Below are 25136 nucleotides of genomic sequence, written 5' to 3'. Positions count from 1 at the left end.
ATATCTTTTCTACCTTGAAATTCAACGTATGAGGCTTGCCAGTCACGGTTCTCTTGACCAACCTCCCTTATGAACATGTTTCAGGTATTTATATCACTTATTTGATCACCATCATACCTTATGACCGGTCTATAACCTTCTTAAAGTCATCTAAGTCACCCGAGACATGAAACACCAAAAGTACACCATATCAATTTAAGAAAACATGCAGTTCAGCCCGTTCCACTACCAACTTCTTTCACGACCCAACTTGATATCCCTAAGCTCTAGAACCTATATCAAACCCAAACACATGTCCTTAGGTAACCTAAGAACCCCTCAACCAACTAAACAATAATCTTTACTAGAACCTACGTGACCCAATCCTGCCTAGACTTGAAACATGATAAACCTTAAAATTAGCCCAACTTCATAGTCTAAACCGTGGCCCCTCTGGGTCTAAAATTTGGACTCAAGCTTCCTTAGGATATCTACTTTGAACCTTCCAAATATCACAATTTTATCATATCTTAGTTATGAGATATAATTTTTTCAAACATGATATGTCTATCCCCAAACTCAGTCTAACTCTGTCTTGTCCATCCCATTCTAAAAATTGTACTGACCTGTTTTTGTGTTGATTGACCCTAAAAATTGGTTTGTACATTTCCTAAAGTGTCTAAAATATTCTTTGCAAATTTGAGATTTTTTTTTTATACCGTTTGGGCATACCAAATTTTCTACCAAAATCTGTCAGAACCAACCTAATCTAATTACACGATTTTACCTAGACCTAATCGAGTCCATCTAAGCCCTAAACCTACCCTAGGCCCACTTAAAATGCAATAAAGAATATTTGCTTGCTTGTGCCATTTTTTTTTGAGGTTCACACATTTTTGGGACATTCTCAAGTAAGAGTTGCGAAGGTTGTGCTATATTTGTGGAGGAATAAAAGTGTTCTAAAAAAGTTGAGAATCAAAATTTTGGATAAGCAAAAAGATTTTGTCAAATTGCTAGGTATTTCGAGAAGCAAACCATTTTTTGGAAGGACAATATGATTATTTTTTGAAAAGTAAATACCTTTAATTATATAATAAAACAAGTGGGCATTCCCAAAAAAGTAAGCTAATGTTGGGTGTTGCTTTAGAATTTATTCTGTTGAATGATGCAAGAAATATTTGTTTGATACTTTTCAAAAAACAAAAGGATTTTACTGAAAAAAGACCTGATATCCAGATTTTTTACATCCTTGGTCACATCAGAAAGGGACACGGATTCATGACCCGACACGTTCCAGGGGCATCCTAGATCTCAATCTCGCGAACTATATCAATACTGGTTTGATACTTTTCATAAAACAAAAGAATTTTACTGAAGAAAGACCTGATATCCAGATTTTTAACATTCTTGGTCACATCAGAAGGGGACACGGATTCATGACCCGACACGCTTCAGGGGCACCCTAGATCTCAATCTCGCGAACTATGTCGAAAATATCATGATATTTGCACAATGTTTATCAGAAGCCGATAGCATCACGTAATTAAAAAGCACCACGTATTTTATCACGATAAAAAACGTTTTTGTATTATTTTAATGTTATTTCTATTTTCATATATTTCTGAGAAAAAGCCCGATATTTTTTGAAAAACATCCCCCAGTTCTACCACTCATCCATCGCCACGTGTCAGCATATTCTAAGCCACGTCGGACACTAATCCGAGAAGAGAGGGCGCAGGAATCATCAACAGAACGCTCTCCTCACTCTCCTCAGTCCTCATTAAAGAGAAGACGCTCTCTGAACGAAACCACAATCTCCTCCGTTTCCTTTCTTCCGATACTTTCGTTTTGCAGAACGAGCTCTTCTTCTGAAGCTTCCCTTTCCGTTCCATCTATGCTCCTGGAGCAACGCATTTCTGGGATTAGATTTAGGCTTTCCGAGCTCGATTTCTTGTCCTCTGTGCTCCCGATCGGCCTCGTCGAACGTTCCCGAAGAGTTGACGGGCACTTACTATGTTGATCCTCTCCGCTGCTGTCGCCGCTCCCGCGTCTAGGCCCGTCTCCGGCTGCTGCTCCTCCACCGTCTTCCTTCTGTCGGGGCGGCCCGTATCCGCCCGCGGCTCTCTGTCGGTTTGGCGGAGCGTCCGGCCTATCGTCTGTGCCTTGAAGGTCGTCGGGATGGCGGAGATTGTGCAGGACAAGGAGTCCGTCGAGCGTGTTCCTGTGAAGAGCTTATTGAAGCAAGGCGGGGATGAGGCGCCAGAGGCGGGATCTTGCAGCAAGATAGCGAAGTCTGCGAAGCGCTCACGGATGTTTCTTGATGCTCAGAGCGAAAAAGGTTGGGAATCTTGATGATTTTTTTTGTTTTCTTTTGATTTTATCGAAGTCTCATGGCGAAATCGCCAGCATTGCGGGATTATTTTTTCTTTTTCCTGTTTCCTTTATGTTCATTGTTTTCTTGATGCGACGACAGTGCGTTCAAGAATGTAGGGAATCGGTGACAATAATAACAATCACCCCGAGTTTTTGGGCAAATGATTGCTTTCTTGCTTTACAATAGTTAGAATGTTTGCGTGTTTGTTTCGAAAGGCTATTGAAATTAAGATGCTATGTAGTTCTTGGATTATGCTACGATCATTAAGAATGATAGAGTTGATAACGATAGTTCGAGTATGAAGACAGAAAGATCAAGATCGTACAACAAAAACTATCAATTGATAATGCTACTTCATGTATGAAGATGCATGATTGTAGAGCAAGATCTATCTTGGCGAATTTAGCACTAATTTGCTGATTGCGCTAGTTTCTAGCATAATTCAATCAGAAGGGAATAGAAAACAACCTCTTTGTCTTTCGTTTACTGGTCTTTTGGGTTTTTATTATCACGTTTGATGTGAGTTTGGGATTGAATCATCCTCATGGGTTCCGACATCAGTGGCCTTTTTGGAGGAAAGTTGCTTGGTCCTTATGGTTGTTTTATTTTTAACTTTGGCTTCGGGGTGTTCTGGATTGGCGAGGAGTGAAATTGCTGAGTGTATTCAAGTTGGTTTCTCTACAGGGAGTGATCTTGTAATCTCGGTCTGGTTCAGATACTCGATTTTGACTCTCGTTCCACACACCCCTTATGTACTAGTCATATTGGAATCTTCATAAAAATGTTGTAGCCATGTGACATAGCTTGAAGGTACCGATGGTAGTGTGACAAAAGCGTTTTCTTATAACTTGCCTTCATGGAGGTGTTTTCTCATGCCTTTTGCATACCAGACAGGCTTGGTTGAATTGCATCTTTCAGTGATGAATTATTCTCTTCTTGAAGCCAATAATTCTGAAAAATGATCAAAATTCTGGGAGTTCGAAGTGAGTAATTTGGATCATGGAATGTTACTCTGATCTCTTGTATCCCTTGACACGTGGAAAATAGAAGTACGCGGCCTTCCACTTTTCATTCACTGGGACCTTATTTTATTCATCATTCATTTCACAGATGCAGATGCACACACAGTATCACCACCATTATTACCTTAGTTGCCTCTAGGGTTATACATGCAGGTATTCTAAGCAAGGTGCTGGTATGATCTCTTCTATATCTTTTGTAACTTGCAAAGAAATGTCATATCCAGACGAGGAGCTCACCATTGCATTATCCCATATAGGGAACACCATTGGGACATTCTTTTTTATTCTAGACATGTTATAAGAAAAAAGTTGGAAGAAACTTGATGGACAATAAATAGATTATTTGAATTTTTTATTTGCAATAAACACTCATGAGTGCAAAGTGGAAATATTTATTTTATTGGGAGTGCAAGGTTAACGTGCATAATGTTCATGACCTTAAAAACCATGCATAATGGAGTTCTCATCCCTTCTGACCTTCCAAGAGCGAACAATATGTGCTTTGGCATCATCTGTCAGTCCATCTTGGAGTCATTTACATAGTCTTTAAGAAACATGGTGTGAGACAGACTTTATGTGGATTTTAAGAGTCATAAATCATAATCACCATGGTTAAGTTTCCTCAAGTTGGAAAGCATTATTTTCTTCAAACAAAGGTGCAATTTAAATTGTTTGTCTATTTCAATCATAGATAATAGATAATGTAAACCAGAGTGGTACAAAGTGGATATGCATATTTTGAGTTGAACTGTCACTTTGTAAAGTAGGGATTCACCAAGAGTTTTCCTGTCATCATACATCACGATGAAATTGTGAAGCAGAAATGAAGCGTATGCTTGTAGTAGTGAAAATTCTGATATTGTTAGATCTATGTCACGTTAAAACTTGGGTGTGGGGGTGCATGTACACAAACATGTATATTATATAATTATATATATATACACATGTATTCCATAGAATGCATTTATAATTATACAATATAATTCCTTTTAAGTTTTTAACTTTTCTTATAGTTGGACAATCTTGGACTTGGTCAGAGTTGACCAAGTCTAAAATTGGATTGAAATCATTGGGTGTGGGTTGACCGCACACAGCTGTGCAGGGTGCTGTGTCGACACAGGTGCTTTGGGGATGCAGAAGAACCCGTGTTGCATAACTTCGGATGGGTATCTGATGTTCATCAATTATATATATGTATATATAGATATATATACCACACCCTTGAATGCATGAAAAAAGTCAAGGAAATTCTCATGGTGCTTGATTTTTCTTTTTCTTGTCTTTGTTTTTTACTGGAAACATATTGTGAAATTTTCCTTCTTAAAGTACGGAAATCAATCTTTGTAAAACTATGTGAGTTTTTGCAATTTTGTCAGTGTACAAAGTTTCTAGGTGGATTTTATGAATCCTGGCCTATACCAAATTCGAAGATACTGGCAAGAAATTTCATTAACAAAAAAAAAAACTTCTATTGAAAAAGAAATTACCACTTAGAAATTTTCTTCATGCAATAGAACTTGGCCTATTATGGCCGTTGTCTAGCTCATGTGCATATTTACTAAAGCCGTTAACTCTTGGTCTGATTGTCAAATCTATATATTCTATTAGTAACTACTGTGCAAAGTGTCAGCCTTGGTAGTTTATCTTTTGTGTGTGATATGGAATCTTCGGATGGTTACTGAAGTTCCTCAATCAATTTTTGCTATCATAAATTTGTGCAGAACTTGATTAATCTTCTTTTAATTGAGCCACAGAGCTTCTCCTAGTGATTAGAAAGGAACTGGAATGTGGAAAGCTGTCTCCAAATGTTGCTGCTTTGATGGAAGAGTTGTACCTGAATTATCGGAATGCTGTACTTAAGAAGTCTTTTTCATAAGCTTCATCTATGGTATTCCTTCACGTTAGATTGAATTGAGCTGCCACATAGAAGCATGGTAGTCTTCTGCTATTAGCATACTTTTTCTTGGGAAAACCTTTTCTGTTGCGGCATAAAAAGGAAAAAATTTCATTATGAAAAGGAGAATTATGTCTTAATGTATGGCTTTCATTTGCAAATCCCAGTCGCAACATGTATTGCTCAGGTTTGAACACTCAAAAAGACAGAGCTATTATAGTTAGTGGAAGTGCTTTATAAAGGAATAAATTGCAAAAGAAAAATGACATTAATTAATTGAACTTTGTAAAGAATATGAAGGCACCTTCAAACTTAACTTGGAATGAAGAATGCACCATTGATTTAGACAACTACAACACGATCAAGCTTCCCCTTGTTAAATAATATGTAATAACCTAGGCTAACTAGGAATTACTTTTTCTTTAGTTTAGTTAGAATAGGATTTTTATCTTTTTTACTTTTTTAGCCTTTTGACTAGTCAACTTTTTGACTAAAGTCAAAAAGGCAAAGAGGGAGCCCAATGACTCCCTCATCTAAGCCTCCCATTATGGGTATAAATATGGGGCTTTGCCCCTTTTCATTGTATGTTTTTCTCAAGGGTATTTCCCATTCAATAATATATTTTCTCTTTCTTATTATTGTATACCTTTTTTCGGGTATTTTGTATGAACCTTTGTGGTTCTTGTGAATGATCTTTCTCGGCATTTTGGTTGGAGCTATTTGAAGTTTCGATTGGTGATGATCCAAGAACTTATTTTCTGATATGGTATCAGAGCTTGGCGATCAAGCTGAGTTCTTTTTCGGTACATCGGGAAACGTGTCATTCAAAGTTTGGAAAAAGTGAAGTTATTTTCAAGTGTATGTGAAATCGTGATCGTGTAAAAGCTTAGAAGCTTGGAGGAGCACTCGTACTCATTATCCGTGGTGGAGTACCCATTATCCTCACTTTCATCTCTCCTCTTCTTTTTCTCTAGTCTTCTTCTTTCTTCTCTTCTCAAACCTTGTAAAATGGATGACAATGATAATGTCACCATTAAATCCAGTAAGCTCAACGATTCAAACTATGTTACATGGGCTTCAACTATGAAGCATCTTATATGGGGAAAGATGTTGTGGGCATTAGTGCATGGGACTGATTTGAAACCTAAGTTATTCCTGTTAAATTATTATGTATCAATTATTGTAATCTCGTATATATTTTTTATATATAAAAGGTGATACATATACATATATGATATATATGTATATGTATATGTATATGTATCTACCTAATTATATATATATAATATATATTTCTTTATTATTAGTCATAGGGGTAGTTTAGTCATTTCTCAATTCTTGCACATATTCATTTTACGAATATGCTTGTATTTTTATTTTTACTTTTTTCAACGTCTATGAGTTGGCCCTGTTAAAATGTAAAACATATATATAATAATAATATTTATATTATTATTATTATTATTATTATTATATATATATATATTTTTATTTTTGATTTATTTTTGTATTTTTTTGGATTTATTTTTGTATTTTTTAGTGTCTAGTTCTAATAGAACTAGACTAACCTTATCTAATTAAGTTCCACTTGGAACTTAACTAGAAAGGTAACCATTGGAATGGTCCAACAGTTACATTTCTAACTGTTGGACCATTCCAACGGCTACAAGGAGAGCTCCTTAAGAGCTCTCCTCTTCTTCCCTTTTTCAAACTTATATATATAGGGGTGCAGCCCCTCTTGTAAAATAGTTCCAATGCTTCTTAAGCATTTGATGTTTTTCATATCAATAAAAGAATATTTTATTTCTTTTGTTTCCCATTATACCCTTTTTTAAGGGTTATGCTTTAATGTCTTTTTAGACACCTCGTGCAGATCTATGTTCGTGTTTGGAAGATCCTCATTTCATTTCATGGTATCAGAGTAAGGTTCATCCTACGTCGTGAGAATATTTTGCCTCGTTTTCCATGCCAAGCTTACAAAGGTATTTTATCACCTTGGTTGGGTTATTTGAAGCCCCTTTTTGAAGGAAGGAGAAAAGAGGAAGGCTCGTTGCATCAAAATCTTGTGTTTGCTTTCTTTTAATCTCTCTTCCCCTTTATTTCTTTTCTTTCTTCTTTTCTTCTTTTATCACCTTTGTAAAAGATGGATGATCAAGCTAAAATCACCATCATACCCATGAAGCTAAACAACACAAATTAGGTAATGTAGGCTTCAATAATGAAACACCACATATGGGGAAAAGGATTATGGGGCATAGTAGATGGTTCCGATTCAGAACCTAAACTTATCCTCACCAAAATAGAAGGTGATAAAGAAGTTCTCTTAACCGAAGAGGAGAAAAACAAAGCCTTAGCCAACTTTGAAAAAAGTTGGAAGGAATAGCGAATAGCGCATGCTAAAATTATGTCATGGCTAATTAGCAGTGTTGACATAAAGAAATGCTTTAGTCTCGCCAAGTTTGAGCATGCCGATAAAGCATGGGAATATCTCAAGAATATGTATTCCCTAAAAGATATTGCACATGGGTGCAATCTTCAAGAAAGAGTGAGATCTATGACTCAAGGTGATAAAACTATACGTGAATACTATAATGAACTATCAGAACTTTGGGGTGAAGAGCCAAAATGGCATTGTCCCGAGAACATTGAGCTCCGGCAAAAGCAACTTGACATGGAGCACTTTTATCAATTCGTAAATGGTCTAAGACAAGAATTTGAGTCGACTAAGTCGGCCCTTCTTCATCGGGGAAAAGTTTCCTCTATTGTCGATACTATAGAGGAATTAACTATGGAAGAAAACAGAATCAAGAAGAATACTCCAAAGACTGAAGATGATTCCGTTCTAGCTGTATCTAGATCGAGGAATCATGTATGATCTTATAGACCTCCTCATTTTAACCGACAAAGTGGTGACTATGACAAGAAAAAGGTTATTTGCCATCATTGTCATGAACCTGGACATTATAGGCCTCAATGTCCCAAGCTTAAGGAGCTGAGAGAGAAAAGAGTTGCGATTGCTGAATCGGAGCCCAAAGATCAGGATGCATTAGTTTCCATGGCTCAACTAATGGAGATTCTCCAACCTCTCATCAAAGGAGCCTCCTCTTTGTCTGAAGCTTCAACTGGCGCAGCTGCCTCATCTTTTTACCATGCAGGTAACTTTGGCTCCTTGACTCTGGTGCTTCTTTTTATATGACCCCAAATAATCAAAGTTTATCCGAATGTGTTAAAAATAAAACAAGCGTGTCAAAAGTTTTTACAGCTGATGGAACTTCTCTTGAAATAGAAGGAATAGGAAATTTTGAAAAAAAAATCATAAAACTAAGAAATTTTCTATCCCAGAAGTTAGACATATTCCCAAATTAAATTTAAATCTTTTATCTGTATCTCAAATATCTGATTATGGTTGTAATATTTCCTTTTCTTCTCATGGTTGTTGGGTTCAGGATCGCCAGTCAGGAAAGCTGATTGGGGAAGGCCATAGAGAAGGAGGTACATGGATTTTTTGGAAATGCCGAAGAATGCCTTTTGCTATAACATTCAGAAAATTGAGTTGGAACTGTGGCATAAAAGACTTGGTCATCCACATATAGCCAAAATCCAACATTTTCCAAATCTAAGGAAATTTTGTAACTTTGAATCATTTGATTGTAAAGATTGTATTCTTGGTAAAATGAAAAGATTACCATTTCAGAACAAAACTTTTATCTCTTCAAGACCACTTGAATTAGTACTGTAAAGACCCGTGAAAAAAAAAATCGGTGTCGGACACGTGTCGGACACGTGCTCTGCACGTGTCAGACACGTGTCAAGGTTGGTCCGTCGATTCGGACCTGGATCCGAGCTGGACCCGGACCCGAGCCCGAACTCGGACCCGGCTTCTCGAATGATCGAGAAGCCTGTGACTTTTAAGTCACAGGCGTCTCGGGCGAGGGGCAAAACCCTCGCCCCTTCTCACTCCTTTGCTCCGCCTCCCTCGAGCTGTCGCCGGCGATCGGAGACGCCGACGAGCGGCTCCGTCCGGCTGCCTCCTCTCTCGGTCCGGCGGGCCTCCCGACGACGCGAGCCCCCCTGCTCCCTTGTTGGTTCTCGGTAGGGGGAGGCCCCCCCTGCCTTTGTGTTGCTTGCCGGCAGGGGGTTAGCCCCCCTGCCTTCAGTTATTTTCCTCTGCAGGGGGCGGAGCCCCCCTGCACTCTTTGTTGTTCCTTGGCAGGGGGTTCTATCCCCCTGCCTCTTGCATTGTGCCGGCAGGGGGCGAGGCCCCCCTGCCTCCTGCGTTGTGCCAGCAGGGGGCGAAGCCCCCCTGCTTTCTTGTTTTCAAGCAGGGGCTTGTCCCCTGCACCTCTGCCTTGTTCTTGCTGCCGGCGGGGGGCGGCGCCCCTGTCTCGTGTTCTGACAGGGGGTGTCCCCCCACCCTGCCTTGTTGTGGCAGGTGTGGCAGGGAGCTTCTGCTCCCTCCCCTGCCTTTCTTTGTGCCTGGCAGACAGGGAGCTCCTGCTTCTGCTGTTGTTGCCAAGCAGGGCTGAGGCCCCTGCCTCTGGCACCCCTGTCTGCAGGGTGCAGAGTTTCTGCATCTGCCTCCTGCAGGCAGGGAGGCCTTGCTGCCTTGTTGCTTGTTTATATGTCGGCTTATGCTAACGTTCTAAGCTCTCCAGGTTGAACGGCGGATCCAGCTCGCCCTCTGTGGCTCGAGCTCTTGCTTGCCTACGCTGCATGCGTACGAGGACCCGCAGCCCCTTAAGGTAGGGGATTTTTGCGTGAAAGGACAATAAACTGATAAATGCTAAAACAAGAAAGAAAACTAAAAGAGGACGATATATGTATACGTATAATGTATATACGTATGTCTTTACCTTCAAGGACGCGGTTTCGCGATCCTTGTCCTCTTTACTTTCCTGCACTTTCCTTTCTGTCGCCGTCGCGCTATATGTGCCTAGGCTTTCCATTCCTGTATTTACATTCCATGTCTTTTAACTCAAGGACGCGATTTCGCGATCCTTGTCCTCTTTACTTTCTCGCACTTTACCTTCCTGCTGCCCCGCGCTTTGCGCCCTGGCATTTACTTGCTTATGTTTGCCTTGCTCTCCAGGATGCCTGGTCCTCCTTTACGTTCTTGCACTTTACTTCCTGTGTTTACTTGTTGCCCTGCGCTTTATGCGCCATGGCCTTGCTTCTGCTTTACTTTTCGTGCTTTACCTTCCTGTGTTGTCGTGCTTGCTCTTGCCCTTATCTTTTGTATGCGTTCGTCTTTACCTTGTTGCCGCACTTTGTGCATATGCCTTGCTCATCCATGTATTCTATTCTTGTCGTATGCTTCTTTACTTGTTTACGCTTATCGATCTATCGAGGTGCAACCCCATGCCTCGTGAGTCGTCCTTTACACCGACGTAGTCCGTATAGGATCTCATACCTCACGAGTTGCTTGCGTAGTTGCCTGCTTGTGCGTTACGATGATCGAGGTATGATCTCATACCTCGTGTGGAGCTTTAGCGTTCTACCCTCGCGGTGCGGCTTCGCCCACCAAGTCTTGTCCCTCGTTGTGCCTTGGTATTAGTATGTGCACGAGTTTGCCTCTTGTCAGCTTGAACTCCCTGAGTGCAGGTTCGAGTGTATAGTGTATATCGTTTCACTTGTCTTAAAGGTCTCGACACACACTTATGCACTTCGGTTCTCCAAAGACGATGGTCTTAGGTGCAATCCTATTTTCAGGAATGTATAGCTTGTAAAGTGATAGCGGTCAGATCTTCCAAATTGATGCATCCGGGATAGGTGTGTTACAACTTTAGTTCACCTATTCGATATGACTCAGATAGCCTGGTTTAGAAGCCTGTGCACGAGTAGGGGCGGGGATCCTAGCGAGGTACTTACGCCATCACTAGATCGGCGTTACCTCACCTCTGATGCGAGACCTAGTTTCTAGACTTTCTGGTTCAACCATGTTTGCAGCGCCTTTCTTCGTGAAGGTATTGTTGGATCTACTACGAAGGATCCATGTTCCTCCTCTTGTAGTTGTACCCTTAGTCACGTACGATATGTTTGGGCTACGAGAGCAGAACGAGAGGTCTATAGTAACCTCTAAGCGTGTATTGACACATTAAGCTAATCCTGTTATGTTGCTTTCGCCTAATAGGCGGGTTGCTCGCGATTGTCTAAAGGATCCGAGCACGATCAGTTGGAACTGGAATGAGTTCACTGTGGGCTTCTATAAAGTAGAAGCATTGGGATTTCCTGCGAGAGATCCGTACCCCTCTCATCGTGGTTGTACTTTTGAACAGGTACGTTGCGTACTACGATGAGTAGGATGAGAGGTCTATGTCTGCCTCGAACATGCAATGGCATGTGTTTGAGATCACAAGAGTGATGATCCTACCCTCACTGGGGATTGACCCCTTTCATCGTGATTATACTTTCGAATAGGTATGATGCGTACTGCGGTGAGTAGGATGTGAATTGTGTGCTTGCCTCGAACGCGCAATGGCGCGTATAACTCACTTAAATAATAATCATGCGCCTTCACAGGCAAGATGCTCGATTGGGTTGAAAGACCAGAGCATGAGAATGGGACGGCGGTTAAAAAACCCTCTATCGTGCTCATTCGGGACGGTTCATCAAGAGAGAGGATGGATGGTACAAAACTCCGATGAACAGTCATGTATGGTAATCTCGGGCAAAGATCCGACCTTCCCCAGTCATCGGAGGTTAGGGGAAATCCTTTGGGCCACTTCTGCAGAAATACGGATGCGCATCCATTAGGCCTTTGTTTGCCTTTGGGGATTTACTCTCTTGGTCACAGACCGTCCCCTTAGGAAGCGGACTCAGTCAGTCATTCGGGGTATAATAAAATACATAGCATAATGGACCCCCGAATCGATCTCGGTTGTTTTTACGTTTTGCCTTGTGCGTACCCACAACGACCTGCTCAGTAATGAGACAAGATATAACTTATACACATGATCATGAGATATGCATGTTGTGACGTGCGTTGCTTGTTTGCTTGTTAGCTCGGTAGTTCGGTATGCTACTCTTTGAGCTAGGTACGCCTGGCGAGGCGTTACCCTTGTTGGTTGAACTGCTTATGCAGTTCCTTGCTTAGTAATAACTAGCTTCTCATACTAGTTGATTGCTTATCCTGTGTGGCTTATGTATTGCTTGTGATACAATAGTTTGTGCCTCACGATTAATGTAATCACTTGTCGATGGATTGAGTCATATAATGGTACTTGTATGTATTACGAGTATTGTCATGAATACCTGTCTTATGAAATTGCTTTGCTTGACTGATGGATAGAGTTAGTTACTCTTCACCTATTATATCTGTGGGATTGCTATAGTTGTTTGTTTAGCACTTTAATCCTCCTTGCTCTTGTACGTAGTTGTTTGCCTTACTAGAGCTTTGCTTACTCCACAATACTTTTGGTTAGATCTGCTAGTCTTGCTTGTTCCTGCTTGAACTAGCGTTCATCTTGATTATTGTAGCCTTTGTTCTTTCTTGCCCTTTGCACCCCTACTAGTCTCTTGTGAGACTGACCCATTTTCATGGGCAGGTGGTGAACAGGTTGAGACAGCTTGCGATGGCACGATGACGCGATGCACTCAAGACAATGCTCTTTCCCGACGTTGCGCTCATGGGAACTCTTTTGACGGATGTGGTATAAGGTTTCTTTGAAAGCATCTCTTTTGATTATAACTCTGCATTTCTAAAACTGTATTACCAAAATGTGGTTCTTCTTTTAATTTCAATAAAATATATATTTGAACTGTAAATCGGTTTGTAAGGGGGAATCTGCTTTTGGTTGTAATGTGCTCAAGGTCTAGGGACTTGTTGTTTTTGAACCTGATCTTCTGCTGAACTTTTGTTTTAAACTCTGATAAATAATTGATTTCAAAGCTTTCAACCTTTTTCATAAAAGGTTTCAAGTCCACGATTTTGGGGCGTTACAAGTACACTCGGATGTTTGGGGTCTTGCACCAGTAATTTCTAAAGCAGGACTTGCTTATTATGTTATTTTTGTCGATGATTTTTTTCGACATACGTGAATTTACTTTTTTAAACATAAGTCTGAAGTATTTTCATACTTTCAAACATTTCATAATATGGTTAAAAACAAGTTTTAAAATGATATTACTATTTTTCACACAGATTCAGGGGGAGAATTTTTATCCACAGATTTTAAAAATTAGCTTAATTTGCATGGCATCACACATCAAAGGTCTTGTCCATACACACCTCAACAAAATGGGCCGGCAGAACGCAAACATCGCCATATTATGGAAACCACTAGGACTTTATTAATAGCAAATCAAGTCCCAAAAGATTTTTGAGCAGAAGTTGCCTTAACTGTCACCTACCTGATTAATAGGATGTCATCATCTTCTTTGCAAAATATAACTCCCATTGAAAAACTTATGAATGTTTCTTCAGATTACTCTAGAATGACAATATTTGGATGCAAGTGTTTCATTTTTACCGACAAAAATGATAAACTTTCTTCTCGTGCAATTCCTTGTGCCTTTTTAGGATATACTGAAAATAAAAAAAGTTATAGGTGTTTTGACCTCAAAAATAATAGATATTATGTGTCTAGAAATGTTTCCTTTCTCGAAAAGGAGAGCTTTTTTTATTTTGAAAAACCAAAAGAAATCATTGAGTACTCTTTTTTGTTAGATCTGACATCAAAATCTGATGAATATGATCTTGACTATAACTTTGATAATGATCAAGGAATTATTGATCTTGATCATAATGTTGACAATGAAGAAGTTCATAGAGACACTAGTATACAGTATTCCAGGCGACGAGAGCCTAATCTTTCATGTGCACTTGAAAGATATTCTGACATTCTAACTAGACGGTCATCCCGAGTCTCGAGGCTTCCAGGAAAGTTTGTGTCATACGAGTCCTTCTCACCTACGTATAGGGCTGTCATTGCATTAATTCACTCATACGAAGAACCATCTACATATCTTCAAGTAAAAAATGATGTCAAATGGATAGAAGCTATGAAAGCTGAATTAGATGCACTCGAAAAGGCTTCTACATGGACTATTCAAGATCTTTTTCCAGGCAAGAAAACTATAGGATGTCGATGGGTTTATAAAATTAAAACCAAGAGTGATGGCACCCTTGAAAGATATAAAGCCTGATTAGTAGCCAAAGGGTATGCCCAAGAATATGCATTGATTATGAAGAAACCTTTGCCCTTGTAGCTTGTATGACAACAGTCAAAACCTTAATTGCCTTAGCCTCCATCAACAAATGGTCCATCTTCCAAATGGATGTCAAAAATGCATTTCTAAATGGAAAGCTAGTTGAAGAAGTATACATGGAACCCCCTCCAGATCTCAGTATTCCTAAGGGTAAAGTCTTTCGCTTGGATAAAGCTTTTTATGGACTTAAACAAGCACCAAAAGCTTGGTATGATAGGTTTAGTCGGGTTATGATTGATATTGGTTTTCAATTTTGCTTAACTGACACTACTTTGTTTATTAAGAATTCTGATGCAGAAATTATTGTGCTTCTTCTCTATGTGGATGATATGATCATCACCGGAAGCGATAAACACGGAGTTGAAATGATCAAAACATTTCTTAAATCTCACTCTGAAATGACTGATTTAGGCTTATTGAGATATTTTTTAGGCATTGAAGTTGTCTATTCTCCTAGAAGATATTTATTGTCTAAAACTAAATTCGCTTTTGACATTGTTTTCAGGTCTGGTATTACTGATGACAAGAGAGTATATGTAACGACCCCAACTCATACCCTTTGGAAATGCAGATTTTTTTTTTAAACCAGTGCGGAAGTATTCCCAGAAACCTGGGGCCTTTACAGTTTCACTCTCAATTGGATAAAACAACCAACCACAATAGAGCTTACAATTATCATCCGTACCAAACCAAACATTTATAGAAACCATAATTGATAAGTCTCGAGACAATTGCATAAATGAAATTCAGAATGCAATAGCAACTAAATGAAAAGAAAAGGAAATAAAGGAATATTGAGCCACGTTATCCATCTATGATCTGTCTAGCAAGTGTGTGAGACACGTAACTTCCCCCAGAAGCCAGTCGTTTCACTGATTACCTGCGGCTGAGAAAAAAACGTAAATAGAGGGGGGTCAGAAATCCAAAGAATTCTGCGTACAAATCCCTCTAATGAAATAAATGAGCATAAAGAACACAAATAAGATTTCATGATAGCAAAGAAGGAAGCTAAAAAAAGTAGTTCGAAACACGAGGGATAAGGTATATAAGGAGGTTTATGACAAGTTAGATACCAAAGAGGGCGAGAAGGATATTTATAGGCTTGCAAAGATGAGAAATAGGAAATCGAGGGATCTAGGTATGGTTAGATATATCAAAGATGAAACACAAAGGGTTTTAGTCAAAGATGAGGAGATTAAAGAGAGATGGAAAGATTATTTTGATAAGCTATTTAATGGAAGTCATGCTCAGGATCTTGGAGACTTCTCCATTCCTTTTCATGAGATGAATCGTGACTTCATGCGCAAGATTCAAAAGAAAGAAATTGCAAAGGCTTTGAAGAAAATGAAATCAAGAAGGGCAGTTGGCCCAGATGATATACCTAACGAGGCTTGAAAATGCTTGGGAGAGAACGGTTTAGAATGGTTGACAAATCTTTTTAACAAGATTTGGCAGACAAATAAGATGCTTAATGAGTGGAGGAAGAGTACTTTGGTGCCTCTATATAAGAATAAGGGTGATATACAAGATTGCACAAACTATCGTGGTATAAAACTCATGAGTCATACTATGAAACTTTGGGAGAGGGTGATTGAGTCTAGGTTGAGGAAGGTTGTCATGATATCGGAGAATCAATTTGGTTTTATGCCCGGAAGATCAACTATGGAAGCTACACATCTTCTTAGACAACTTATTAAGAGAAATAGAGAGAGGAACAAAGATTTGCATATGGTTTTTATTGATTTGGAGAAGGCATACGATAGAGTACCTAGGGACGTTCTCTGGTGGACAATGATGAAGAAAGGTGTTTCTCTCAAGTACATTAGTATAATTAAAGATATGTATGAAGGAGTAGTAACCAATGTCCGCACTTGTGGAGGGGTGACAACCAATTTTCCTATAACGGTTGGGTTACATCAAGGATCTGCTTTAAGCATGTTGTTTGCTGATGATATTGTTTTGATTGATGAGTCTAGAACTGAGGTTAATGCTAAGTTAGAATTATGGAGACAGACATTGAAAGCAAGAGGTTTTAAGTTGAGTAAGAGTAAGACAGAATATATGGAATGTCGGTTTAGTAAGCAACGAAGTAGTGATGTGAGTGTAGTGAAGCTTGGTGAGAAAGAAATACCTTTGGATGATTGTTTCAAATATTTGGGATCTATCATTCAAAAGTATGGAGAAATTGATGGAGATGTAAATCATAGGATAAAGGTTGGGTGGATGAAATGGAAAAGTGCAACTGAAGTGTTGTGCGATCGTAGAATGCCATTGCGGTTGAAGGAAAAGTTTTATAGGACGACTATTAGGCCCGCTTTACTATATGGTACGGAATGTTGGGCTGCCAAGAGACATCATATTCAAAAAATGAGTGTAGCTGAGATGTATATGCTTAGATGGATGTGTGAAAATACAATAAAAGATAAGATTCGGAACGAGGAGATACGTAATAAGGTAGGCGTTGCACCCATTGAAAATAAGATGAGAGAGAATCGTTTACGGTGGTTTGGACATATTCGGCGAAGGCCTAATGATGCTCCAGTTAGAAGAATGGAGAAATGGGAAAATATATTAGTTAAAAGAGGTCGGGGTAGGCCTAGGAAGACATGAATCCTAAAAAACTCTCATATGAGTGGAAAACGAGAATTTGGGTGGTCTTCCGGACTTTTCTCTTTGAGATTTCTTGTACATATTAACTGTTCCCACTTGAATATGTGCTTGTAGCACGCAATCCTTGATTCCTTCTGGGTTGAACTTATTTGCTTTCATTTATGATCAAATGCAGGGGCATAATGTTGTGCTGATATCCAACCACCAAACTGAAGCAGATCCTGCAATTATTTCCTTATTGCTGGAAACATCTAATCCATATGTTTCTGAGAAGATGGTTCGTCATGCTTCTGCATCTGATAGCTTTTACCTGAATGGAAGGCCTTTGGGTTGACCAAATGTATGCTTTTTTTGGTACCACAGACATTTGTGGCTGGAGACAGGGTTATAACTGATCCTCTCTGCAAACCATTTAGCATGAGAAGGTATTTGCTTATTGGAGTTAATTTTCAAGTACTGTGGATGCAGTGTTTGATCAAATTTTCACATCTCAGGAACCTCATCTGTGTATATTCAAAGAAGCATATGAATGACATTCCTGAGCTTGCTGACATGAAAAAGAGGGAAAATACTCGGAGCTTGAAGGAGTTGGCTTTGCTTTTACGGTACCTTTCCGTACAAACATTTTCTCTTTAACAATCACTTTTATCTGTGGTTGGTCACATATGTTAGGATAACCTGTAAACCTTGTTGAATCCTGGCACAGTTTATTGATTTTATTAGGCCACACTATCTCATAATGTGACCCTCAGTAGTCCAATTTTTTATTCAAGGCTCTTTTGATTTTTGTCATCATGTTCCTTTATTTCATCTTCATTACTTAATGTAATATGATTCACCATGCTGAAGAAAAACTAATGATTTCTATGTCTTTTGTTTTTTTGAATTTGCAATTTTCACATTGAATGCAGGTCTGGATCACAGCTAATCTGGATTGCACCAAGTGGTGGTAGGGACCGCCAAAATCCTCTAACAGGGGAATGGTATCCAGTAAGTTTCTCTTTTTTGTCTTTGAATTTCCTCCTTAAGAATCCAAATGGAAATTTTCTTTATGACATGCAAACTAGTTCGTAAACTAGCTATTTAGTGTCTGCATCATGTAGTCTGATGACATTGGCTGTTGTCTGGTGTTTCAAGTTTCAGGTTCTCTGTTTCTTTCTTTTTTGGTAACCAATCAACTAAAGAAAGGTTACAGAAGAAAAAAGTGGTGAGCGATCACAAGTGTAAAAGAAATGGATAAATATTGTTTTCCTATCCAATTCCATGGGAGCTACATGGGGCCAGATCAACATATCCTTTTCAACAGTCCTCCTAGTGTGGGGACCTTGATTTTATTTCTTCCCCTTGTTCATAGCCAACATGAGGATTTGATCCTCGCCTACCATAGCACACCTTGATATCTTTCTGGCTGTTCTTAGTCCACTATCTTCTTTAAGCTATCACTCATCTTCCTGATATCCAATACTTTATAGCTGGGAGGCCCAACAAGGAATGCGAGACTTTGCAGTTAATAGAAAGATTCCTAGATAAACTTTCACGAAAGTTACAAAAACAATAACGCAAATATGAGTTATCAGAAGATGGGAACTCAACAGATTTTAACTACAAACTTGAGGAAACTCATAATTTGGTTAGTTTACAATCATATGTAATTTGTTCTAAGCATGTATAGTTGTATACATTAAAAAAGAAGAAAAAAGACTGGTTAAAATTCTTCACAGAGAGCTGACAAAAGCCAACATCACCAGAGTTAAATTAGGCAATTTGCCTATCTGTTGAATATTTAGGCCTATTTAGGTCATGAAGGATTCTGTAGTTTAAAACAAATATCCTTTTATGTGGAAAAGATGGGTGTAATTCACAGTTTTTGCATTAAGGATCTCACCTTAAAGCTTGAAAACTCTACTTTTCTCAAAATTGAAGATTGTTCTAGATCAACTGTTTGTGAACCATGGATGAAAGGATAGAAAGCAGAAAACATGGAAGCCATGCTATTAGTTGACCCATAATTTCTGAGATTTTCCAATTACCACCTAGGAAGGCTAGTGTTGTCTTTGTTTTTGGAAAAGTGTGGGAGTTGGATGTTGTTATTCTATTTCTCACTTTACCCAAACAAAAAAGTGTGAGCCCGGTTAGAAATTTTCAACTGTTGTGCCAAAAACACGCCCTTAATAATCAAGTTATCCTTTTTTTTTTTACCTCTAAGATGCATTGAACGATTTAGTTTTTATTTTTTGAACAGAATATGCTATCAATCAAAACTTTTATCATGTTATTTACTAAGGCCTGATTAAGGGTTGATTATATTTTCTTGATATTTCTACTATTTTTCTTCATTTTTTCCCTCAATGAGTGTGCATGCATGTGATCTATTCTTTTATGAGAAACTGAATGCATTTTCACCCTTTCTAATTTTTTCAATTTGTTTGGTTAGTGCTATTGTTGAAGGATTGAAAATATTGAAATATTGGAATATTGGTCATTTAAATGTGAATGATTAAAGTCCTTAATAAGTATGCTGCAATACTACAGTACACTCAATTGGGAGAAGAGTACTAATTTTCCATTGGGGTTCATTGATACAAAAGTTACAGAGACTTTTTAGTTACATAAAAGTCGTAAAACTTTAAAAATATCTCACACTGCTATTGCCTAAGCATAAAGAAATAAAGTAAAAGAAAACAAAGAGATCTATACACCAGCTTCCACAGTCCTTGCAAACTCTAGGTGCTAGCAGAGAGCACTGAGAGTTAGGAGAGAAGCCGGAAGCATGAGGTGGAACAAGACTTGGTAAAGAAGTCTGAGATATGCACCATACAAGAAAAATATGTGGACAAGGAAAGACTATCCTATGATTGATTGAAGTTATTCTTGTGCTTGTTTTGATAGCAAACCAGGTTGACTTGAGAAATTCTAATCTTTTTGTGTTCCAAAGTGTCTTAGCAGTTTGACAAGTTGACTAGCAAAGGCATATGTTGTCATTCCATATGATGGAATGATTAATACAGTCTGCAATACTTGGAAGCACTTTAGAATTATCCTTGAAACTTGCATGATTTGCAGTAGGTTGCCTGCTTGCTTTTGAAATATGTCGCTTCTATTTGTTAAAGTTAAGATTCCGTATGTTAGGTAAGAAAGGCTTCATGTTTCTCATTTTTTCTTTAATGCATAATCCTACATCTTTTTATAAGGATTTCTTTTGTTACATTTCTTTATTAGTTATCAGTACTGATACAAGGTGGCCAGGCACCCTTTGATGTATCCTCAGTGGACAATATGAGGAGGCTTGCAGAGAATTCAGGTGTCCCAAGTCACATATACCCTTTGGCCTTGTTATGCCATGGTGTCATGCCACCTCCACCTCAGGCATGTTCTCTTGCACACATTGAAGGTTTTTTCTTCTAGATTTTGTTCTTCCCTTTCATCTTCTCCCTCTAAGCTCATGGATATTCATTTTTAGGTTGAAAGGGAAATTGGTGAACGAAGGTTGATTGAGTTTCATGGAGTTGGTCTATCTTTGGCTCCAGAAACGAACTTTAAAGAATTTGCTTCAATGTATGGAAATGTTGATGAGGTTCGTCATGAAACATAAGTAGTATTAGATAGAATAACTGTCCCTTAAAACACATTTACTATATTGAGATTGAAAAGATCCAAGGGGAGGGTCCATAGTGGATAATTTATTGTATGATGGAGTCAAGTCTTTTTATGCTTGATGATGTCCTTTGTTTTCTTTTGTTGGCAGTCGTCATTCGTGCTAATATATTTTCTATAGTAAAATAATATACTACACTGGAAATAACAACTCGTATGTCCATTTAAATAGTAGAAGATAACCTTCATGTGAATGGTCATCATACTTTTACTTAGGTAAATCTCAGAAACAGTGGCTGCCTTTATGTTATTTGACTTTTTCTAAGAAAAGAAATCATTTGACTGTTAGATGCTCAAGACAGCTATGCCTATTCGTGTGGGCTAGGAGCTTGAAGTTCTCTCATCTTTCCTTCATTGATGAGTGTGTGTTGTTTGTGCCTGATCCTGACATTCATCTCAGATACTTTTTGAAACCTTGAATCCTTAATGTCTGGGTTGTAAATCACGTTTTTGATGGCCACATTCAACTCGGTTACTCTTCAAACTGTTTTATGGTTAACATGAATACAAACACAATTATCTTTTCATTCTGACAGAATGAGAGACCATTTGTTTTCATGAAGAAAATCTATCTCATATAACACAATTTACAGGCTTTCTAGTGTTTGGTCCTATTGCTAGTTCATATGCATGAGGGCCAGCATGATCTTTGTGGTGAAAATTTTGTTGCAAACAAATTTACATCTCTCTCTCTCTCTCTTTTTTTCTTTAAGGTCATCATTTTTTGCAGACAACAAGAATACTAAAAAAATTTCATACTGCGTGTTTTCTTCAATTAGCTAATCATGCATGCTCTCTTGTAGGCAAGGATGGCTTTCTCACAAGCTTTGCATGATTCAATTACTAACCAGTATAATATTCTCAAGTCTGCAATATATGAAGACCAAGGACTTGATGCGTCGAACTTGGCTGTCCTTCTGTCACAACCATGGTAGTAATTATTAGACAGGACAAATATAGTATACTTGTATTTGTAATTAAGTTTGGATCCGGATCCAAACTACTTTTGTGTAACATGTCCATCATATATTGGACATACTTGTAAATACCCCTAACTTATTAGGGTTACTTGTAAAAGCCATGTATTAGGTTTTGTTTTATATATTAAAAGGAAGAGGTCATGGTTTTTCTATTATGAAAAACGTGACTAGTTGCAGCCTCACTTTCTCTTTCCTCTCTACAGCTTCTTGATTATAGATTTTGGAGAAAACTAACATGGTATCAGAGCAAGTCTGATCCGAGGGCTGAAAGTTTTTTATACAGGTGCGTCTCTAAGAGAACCATGTTCAAGAGACTAAAGATCTATTGAGCTAAAGATTCAAAATGAAGGACCTTGGAATCCTTCGGTACTTTCTTGGAGTAGAGGTGGATAATCAAGGAAATAAGCTTACTTTGACCCAGCATAAATACACCCTGGATCTGTTAGAAAAAGGGCGGAATGAAAGATTGCAAACCTCTTGCTACTCTTAGTGTGCTTAACCAGAAATTAAGTGTGCAAGACAGAGACTTGTACCATCATCCCACCAAATATCGAAGTTTAGTGGGGATGCTTCAGTATCTTACATTTACCAGGCCCGATATCACATATTTAGTCAATCAAGTTTCTCAATTCATGCATGAGCCAAGGACGGGACACATGGATGCAGTAAAAAGGATACTAAGATACTTGAAGATTACTGTTGGAGATGGACTTTTGTACTCCAAAAGCAGATCCATAAATACTGCTCATGACATCATTGTTTATTCATATGCAGACTGAGCCGGAGATCCTGATGATCGAAAGTCAGTTTCAGGGTATGGTGTTTTCATTGGTGCCAATCTTATTTCCTGGAGTAGTAGAAAACAGAAGACAGTGGCTAGATTTAGTACGGAAGTCGAATACAGGGCGATGACTACTGCTACGGCAGAAGTAACATGGACTAGACATTTGTTAACAGAGTTAAAGGAGCCGATTGCTAGTTGCTTTCTCTTTTGTGACAACCAAAGTGCTATTCAAATATCTCTTAATCCTATTCATCACAGCAAGACCAAGCACATTGAGATTGATCAACATTTTATCAGGCAGAAGATTGAGGGAAAAGAGATTCAGCCTCATTATGTTAGAACAGAAGACCAAGTGGCTTATTTGTTTACTAAGGGACTCACAAAGTGCCATTTTTAGTTCCTAAAGAGTAAGTCGTCCATGATCCAAAATCATGCACAACTTGAGGGAGACTATTAGACAGGACAAATATACTATACTTGTATTTGTAATTAAGTTTGGATCCGGATCCGGATCCAAACTACTTTTGTGTAACATGTCCAGCATATATTAAGGTTACTTGTAAAAGCCATGTATTAGGTTTTGTTTTATATATTAAAAGGAAGAGGTCATGGTTTTTCTATTATGAAAAACGTGACTAGTTGCAGCCTCACTTTCTCTTTCCTCTCTAGAGCTTCTTGATTATAGATTTTGGAGAAAACTAACAGTAGTACTTTGCAGAAGCTGGCCAGTTTTCTTCAGGTCTCATGTAACAGGACACGTGGGATTGTACGATGATCAGAAATATGAGAGAACCAAGGCATCCGTACTTATCTTGCTATTCACTTGTACAGAGTTATCCCTTTCAAGACCAATGGCACATATGGTGATGAATTTTTTTTGCAATGTGTTATATTCAGAGATCAATTGGTGGTACATTGAATACTTTTTCACATGGAAACTTGTTCATCATATTTCTTCTTTCAGATTTCTAGTGTATTGCCTGCTTAAGGCATTTAAGGGAAATCCTGGACATGTAAATGTTGTTTGTTCTGTACAAGAAACCCGAGTGTAACATCAATTTTTTTTCTGAACTAATGAAGATCTTTAGCTTCACATTGCAGTTCAATTGTTAATAGAAATTCAGGCTGGAGTTGGTTTCTTTTCTGATTCCTGAATGTGGTACTGTTTTATCATGCATCAGGATCTCGGTCAAGGACCAGCAGCCTCTCAGCCCCAATATTGGAGATCTTTGAGTCCCAAACAAAAAATGTTCATTTCAGAGTGTGTATAATCTCACACACCATAGTATCCTTTGTGAGCCATTGATCTGCACAACCTACTTAATTAAGATTGCTGTTATGTGTGCAGCGTTGATCATATGCATCAAAGACAGGATGATTGAGATAAGTACTTCATTCTGAATCTATTGCATATGTTTTCATCTTTAAACAATAACAATTAAGGGCTATATTAGCTTTGGTTCCAATCTTCCAAAATATCTTGCCATTCTATGTCCAAACGAGGCTAAGGTTACTTATAGTTTTATACTAATGGGGAGCTTCTGTTGAACTTGTGTTATCTCCAATGTTGGGCGTATTGGCCGATACATATGGCCAAAAAATCGATATGATACTGACCTGAATGAGCTATTTTTTAATAAATATAAAAATAGCTTAAAATTTAAATTTTAATATTATTTTAATACTTTTAACACTTTTTTTTAATTATTTTTTGGCCGATACACCTGAATCATTGGCCAAATACTGACAACATTGGTTATTTCATATGATCTGCTATTACTAGAAAGTATAAACATGTGTTAATTAAGGTGTTGGTACATTGGCCTTGCGGCAAGGGATGCACACCCAAAGTATCCCCCTCTCGATGTCCTTTACCTTGAACATCTAGTGCTTGTGGGCCTTTTCCTTATGTTTGTTGCTAATTAATAATTTCAATTGAAGTTTTATGCTGTCGGCATGACGATCGTAGGTATGGCAGGCTGAGCCAGCCGCCGAGATCTTCATGCCCGGTGCGGTTTCTTCGCGTTGTAAATTGCCCTAGGGCCCATAGAGTTGAATCCATGTAGTTGGGACAAGGGGTGATGATGATGATGAAGAGTTCAAATTTGGTTTAACGTGGACAGGACTGTAAAAAACTTTTTGACTGATAAAATTTATCCGATATAATATTGGATTTGAATGTGTTCAGATGAACTAGTCAAATCAAGATCAATATTTCTCTACTTGATACGATAAAAATAGCTGGAGACAAGTTTCTTTAATATGAAAACAATTACAAGCGTTCGGTTTAATCCAGATTTAAACATCGAACAAAAAAGATGAGTTCTCTGAGAGTCCTACCAATTCTAATTAAACCATAATGATTCGATCGAATATCCTTTCCAAACCTGACCCCGTGACAAATTGGCAGGGATGTAAATGGTTCGGTTTCGGGTTGGATGTGATCAATACGAGATTTGCACAATCAAATTTTTGGCTAAATGGATTCGGGTTCGTATTTGAATTCTGATTGCATAAAGCTTATATTAAATCCAGTTTTTTCACCATATAATTAGATTCAGATATCCAGTAGCAAAAAAATCAAAGCCATATCCGCATTCGATTATAATCGAATATGGTTTTAGCTTACTAA

General features: G+C 38.3%; 1 protein-coding gene across 1 annotated transcript; it reads left to right on the top strand.

Annotated features, from left to right (window-relative positions):
• The first annotated feature begins 1768 nt into the window (after positions 1-1768).
• LOC149845240 (glycerol-3-phosphate acyltransferase ATS12, chloroplastic-like) lies at positions 1769-24633 on the top strand. Its single transcript, XM_089987285.1, has 9 exons — positions 1769-2317; positions 5130-5248; positions 17196-17363; positions 17450-17511; positions 17581-17691; positions 17998-18076; positions 20333-20452; positions 20547-20660; positions 21544-24633. Exons 1-9 carry the CDS (start codon positions 1993-1995, stop codon positions 21673-21675), a joined length of 1230 nt encoding a protein of 409 aa, XP_089843411.1. The 5' UTR covers positions 1769-1992; the 3' UTR covers positions 21676-24633.
• Positions 24634-25136: the final 503 nt, after the last annotated feature.

Source organism: Nuphar pumila, chromosome 2 (genome assembly GCF_984573655.1).
Source record: "Nuphar pumila chromosome 2, dmNupPumi1.hap1.1, whole genome shotgun sequence".
Taxonomy (NCBI): domain Eukaryota; kingdom Viridiplantae; phylum Streptophyta; class Magnoliopsida; order Nymphaeales; family Nymphaeaceae; genus Nuphar; species Nuphar pumila.
This window is presented reverse-complemented; position numbering and strand designations above follow the sequence as displayed.

Coding starts and splice junctions, on each gene's coding strand:
- LOC149845240 (XM_089987285.1), top strand. CDS start 1,993: ATGTTGATCCTCTCCGCTGCTGTCGCCGCTCCCGCGTCTAGGCCCGTC. Junction 2,318..5,129: donor TGATGCTCAGAGCGAAAAAG/GTTGGGAATCTT, acceptor ATTGAGCCACAG/AGCTTCTCCTAGTGATTAGA. Junction 17,364..17,449: donor CATATGTTTCTGAGAAGATG/GTTCGTCATGCT, acceptor TTGGTACCACAG/ACATTTGTGGCTGGAGACAG.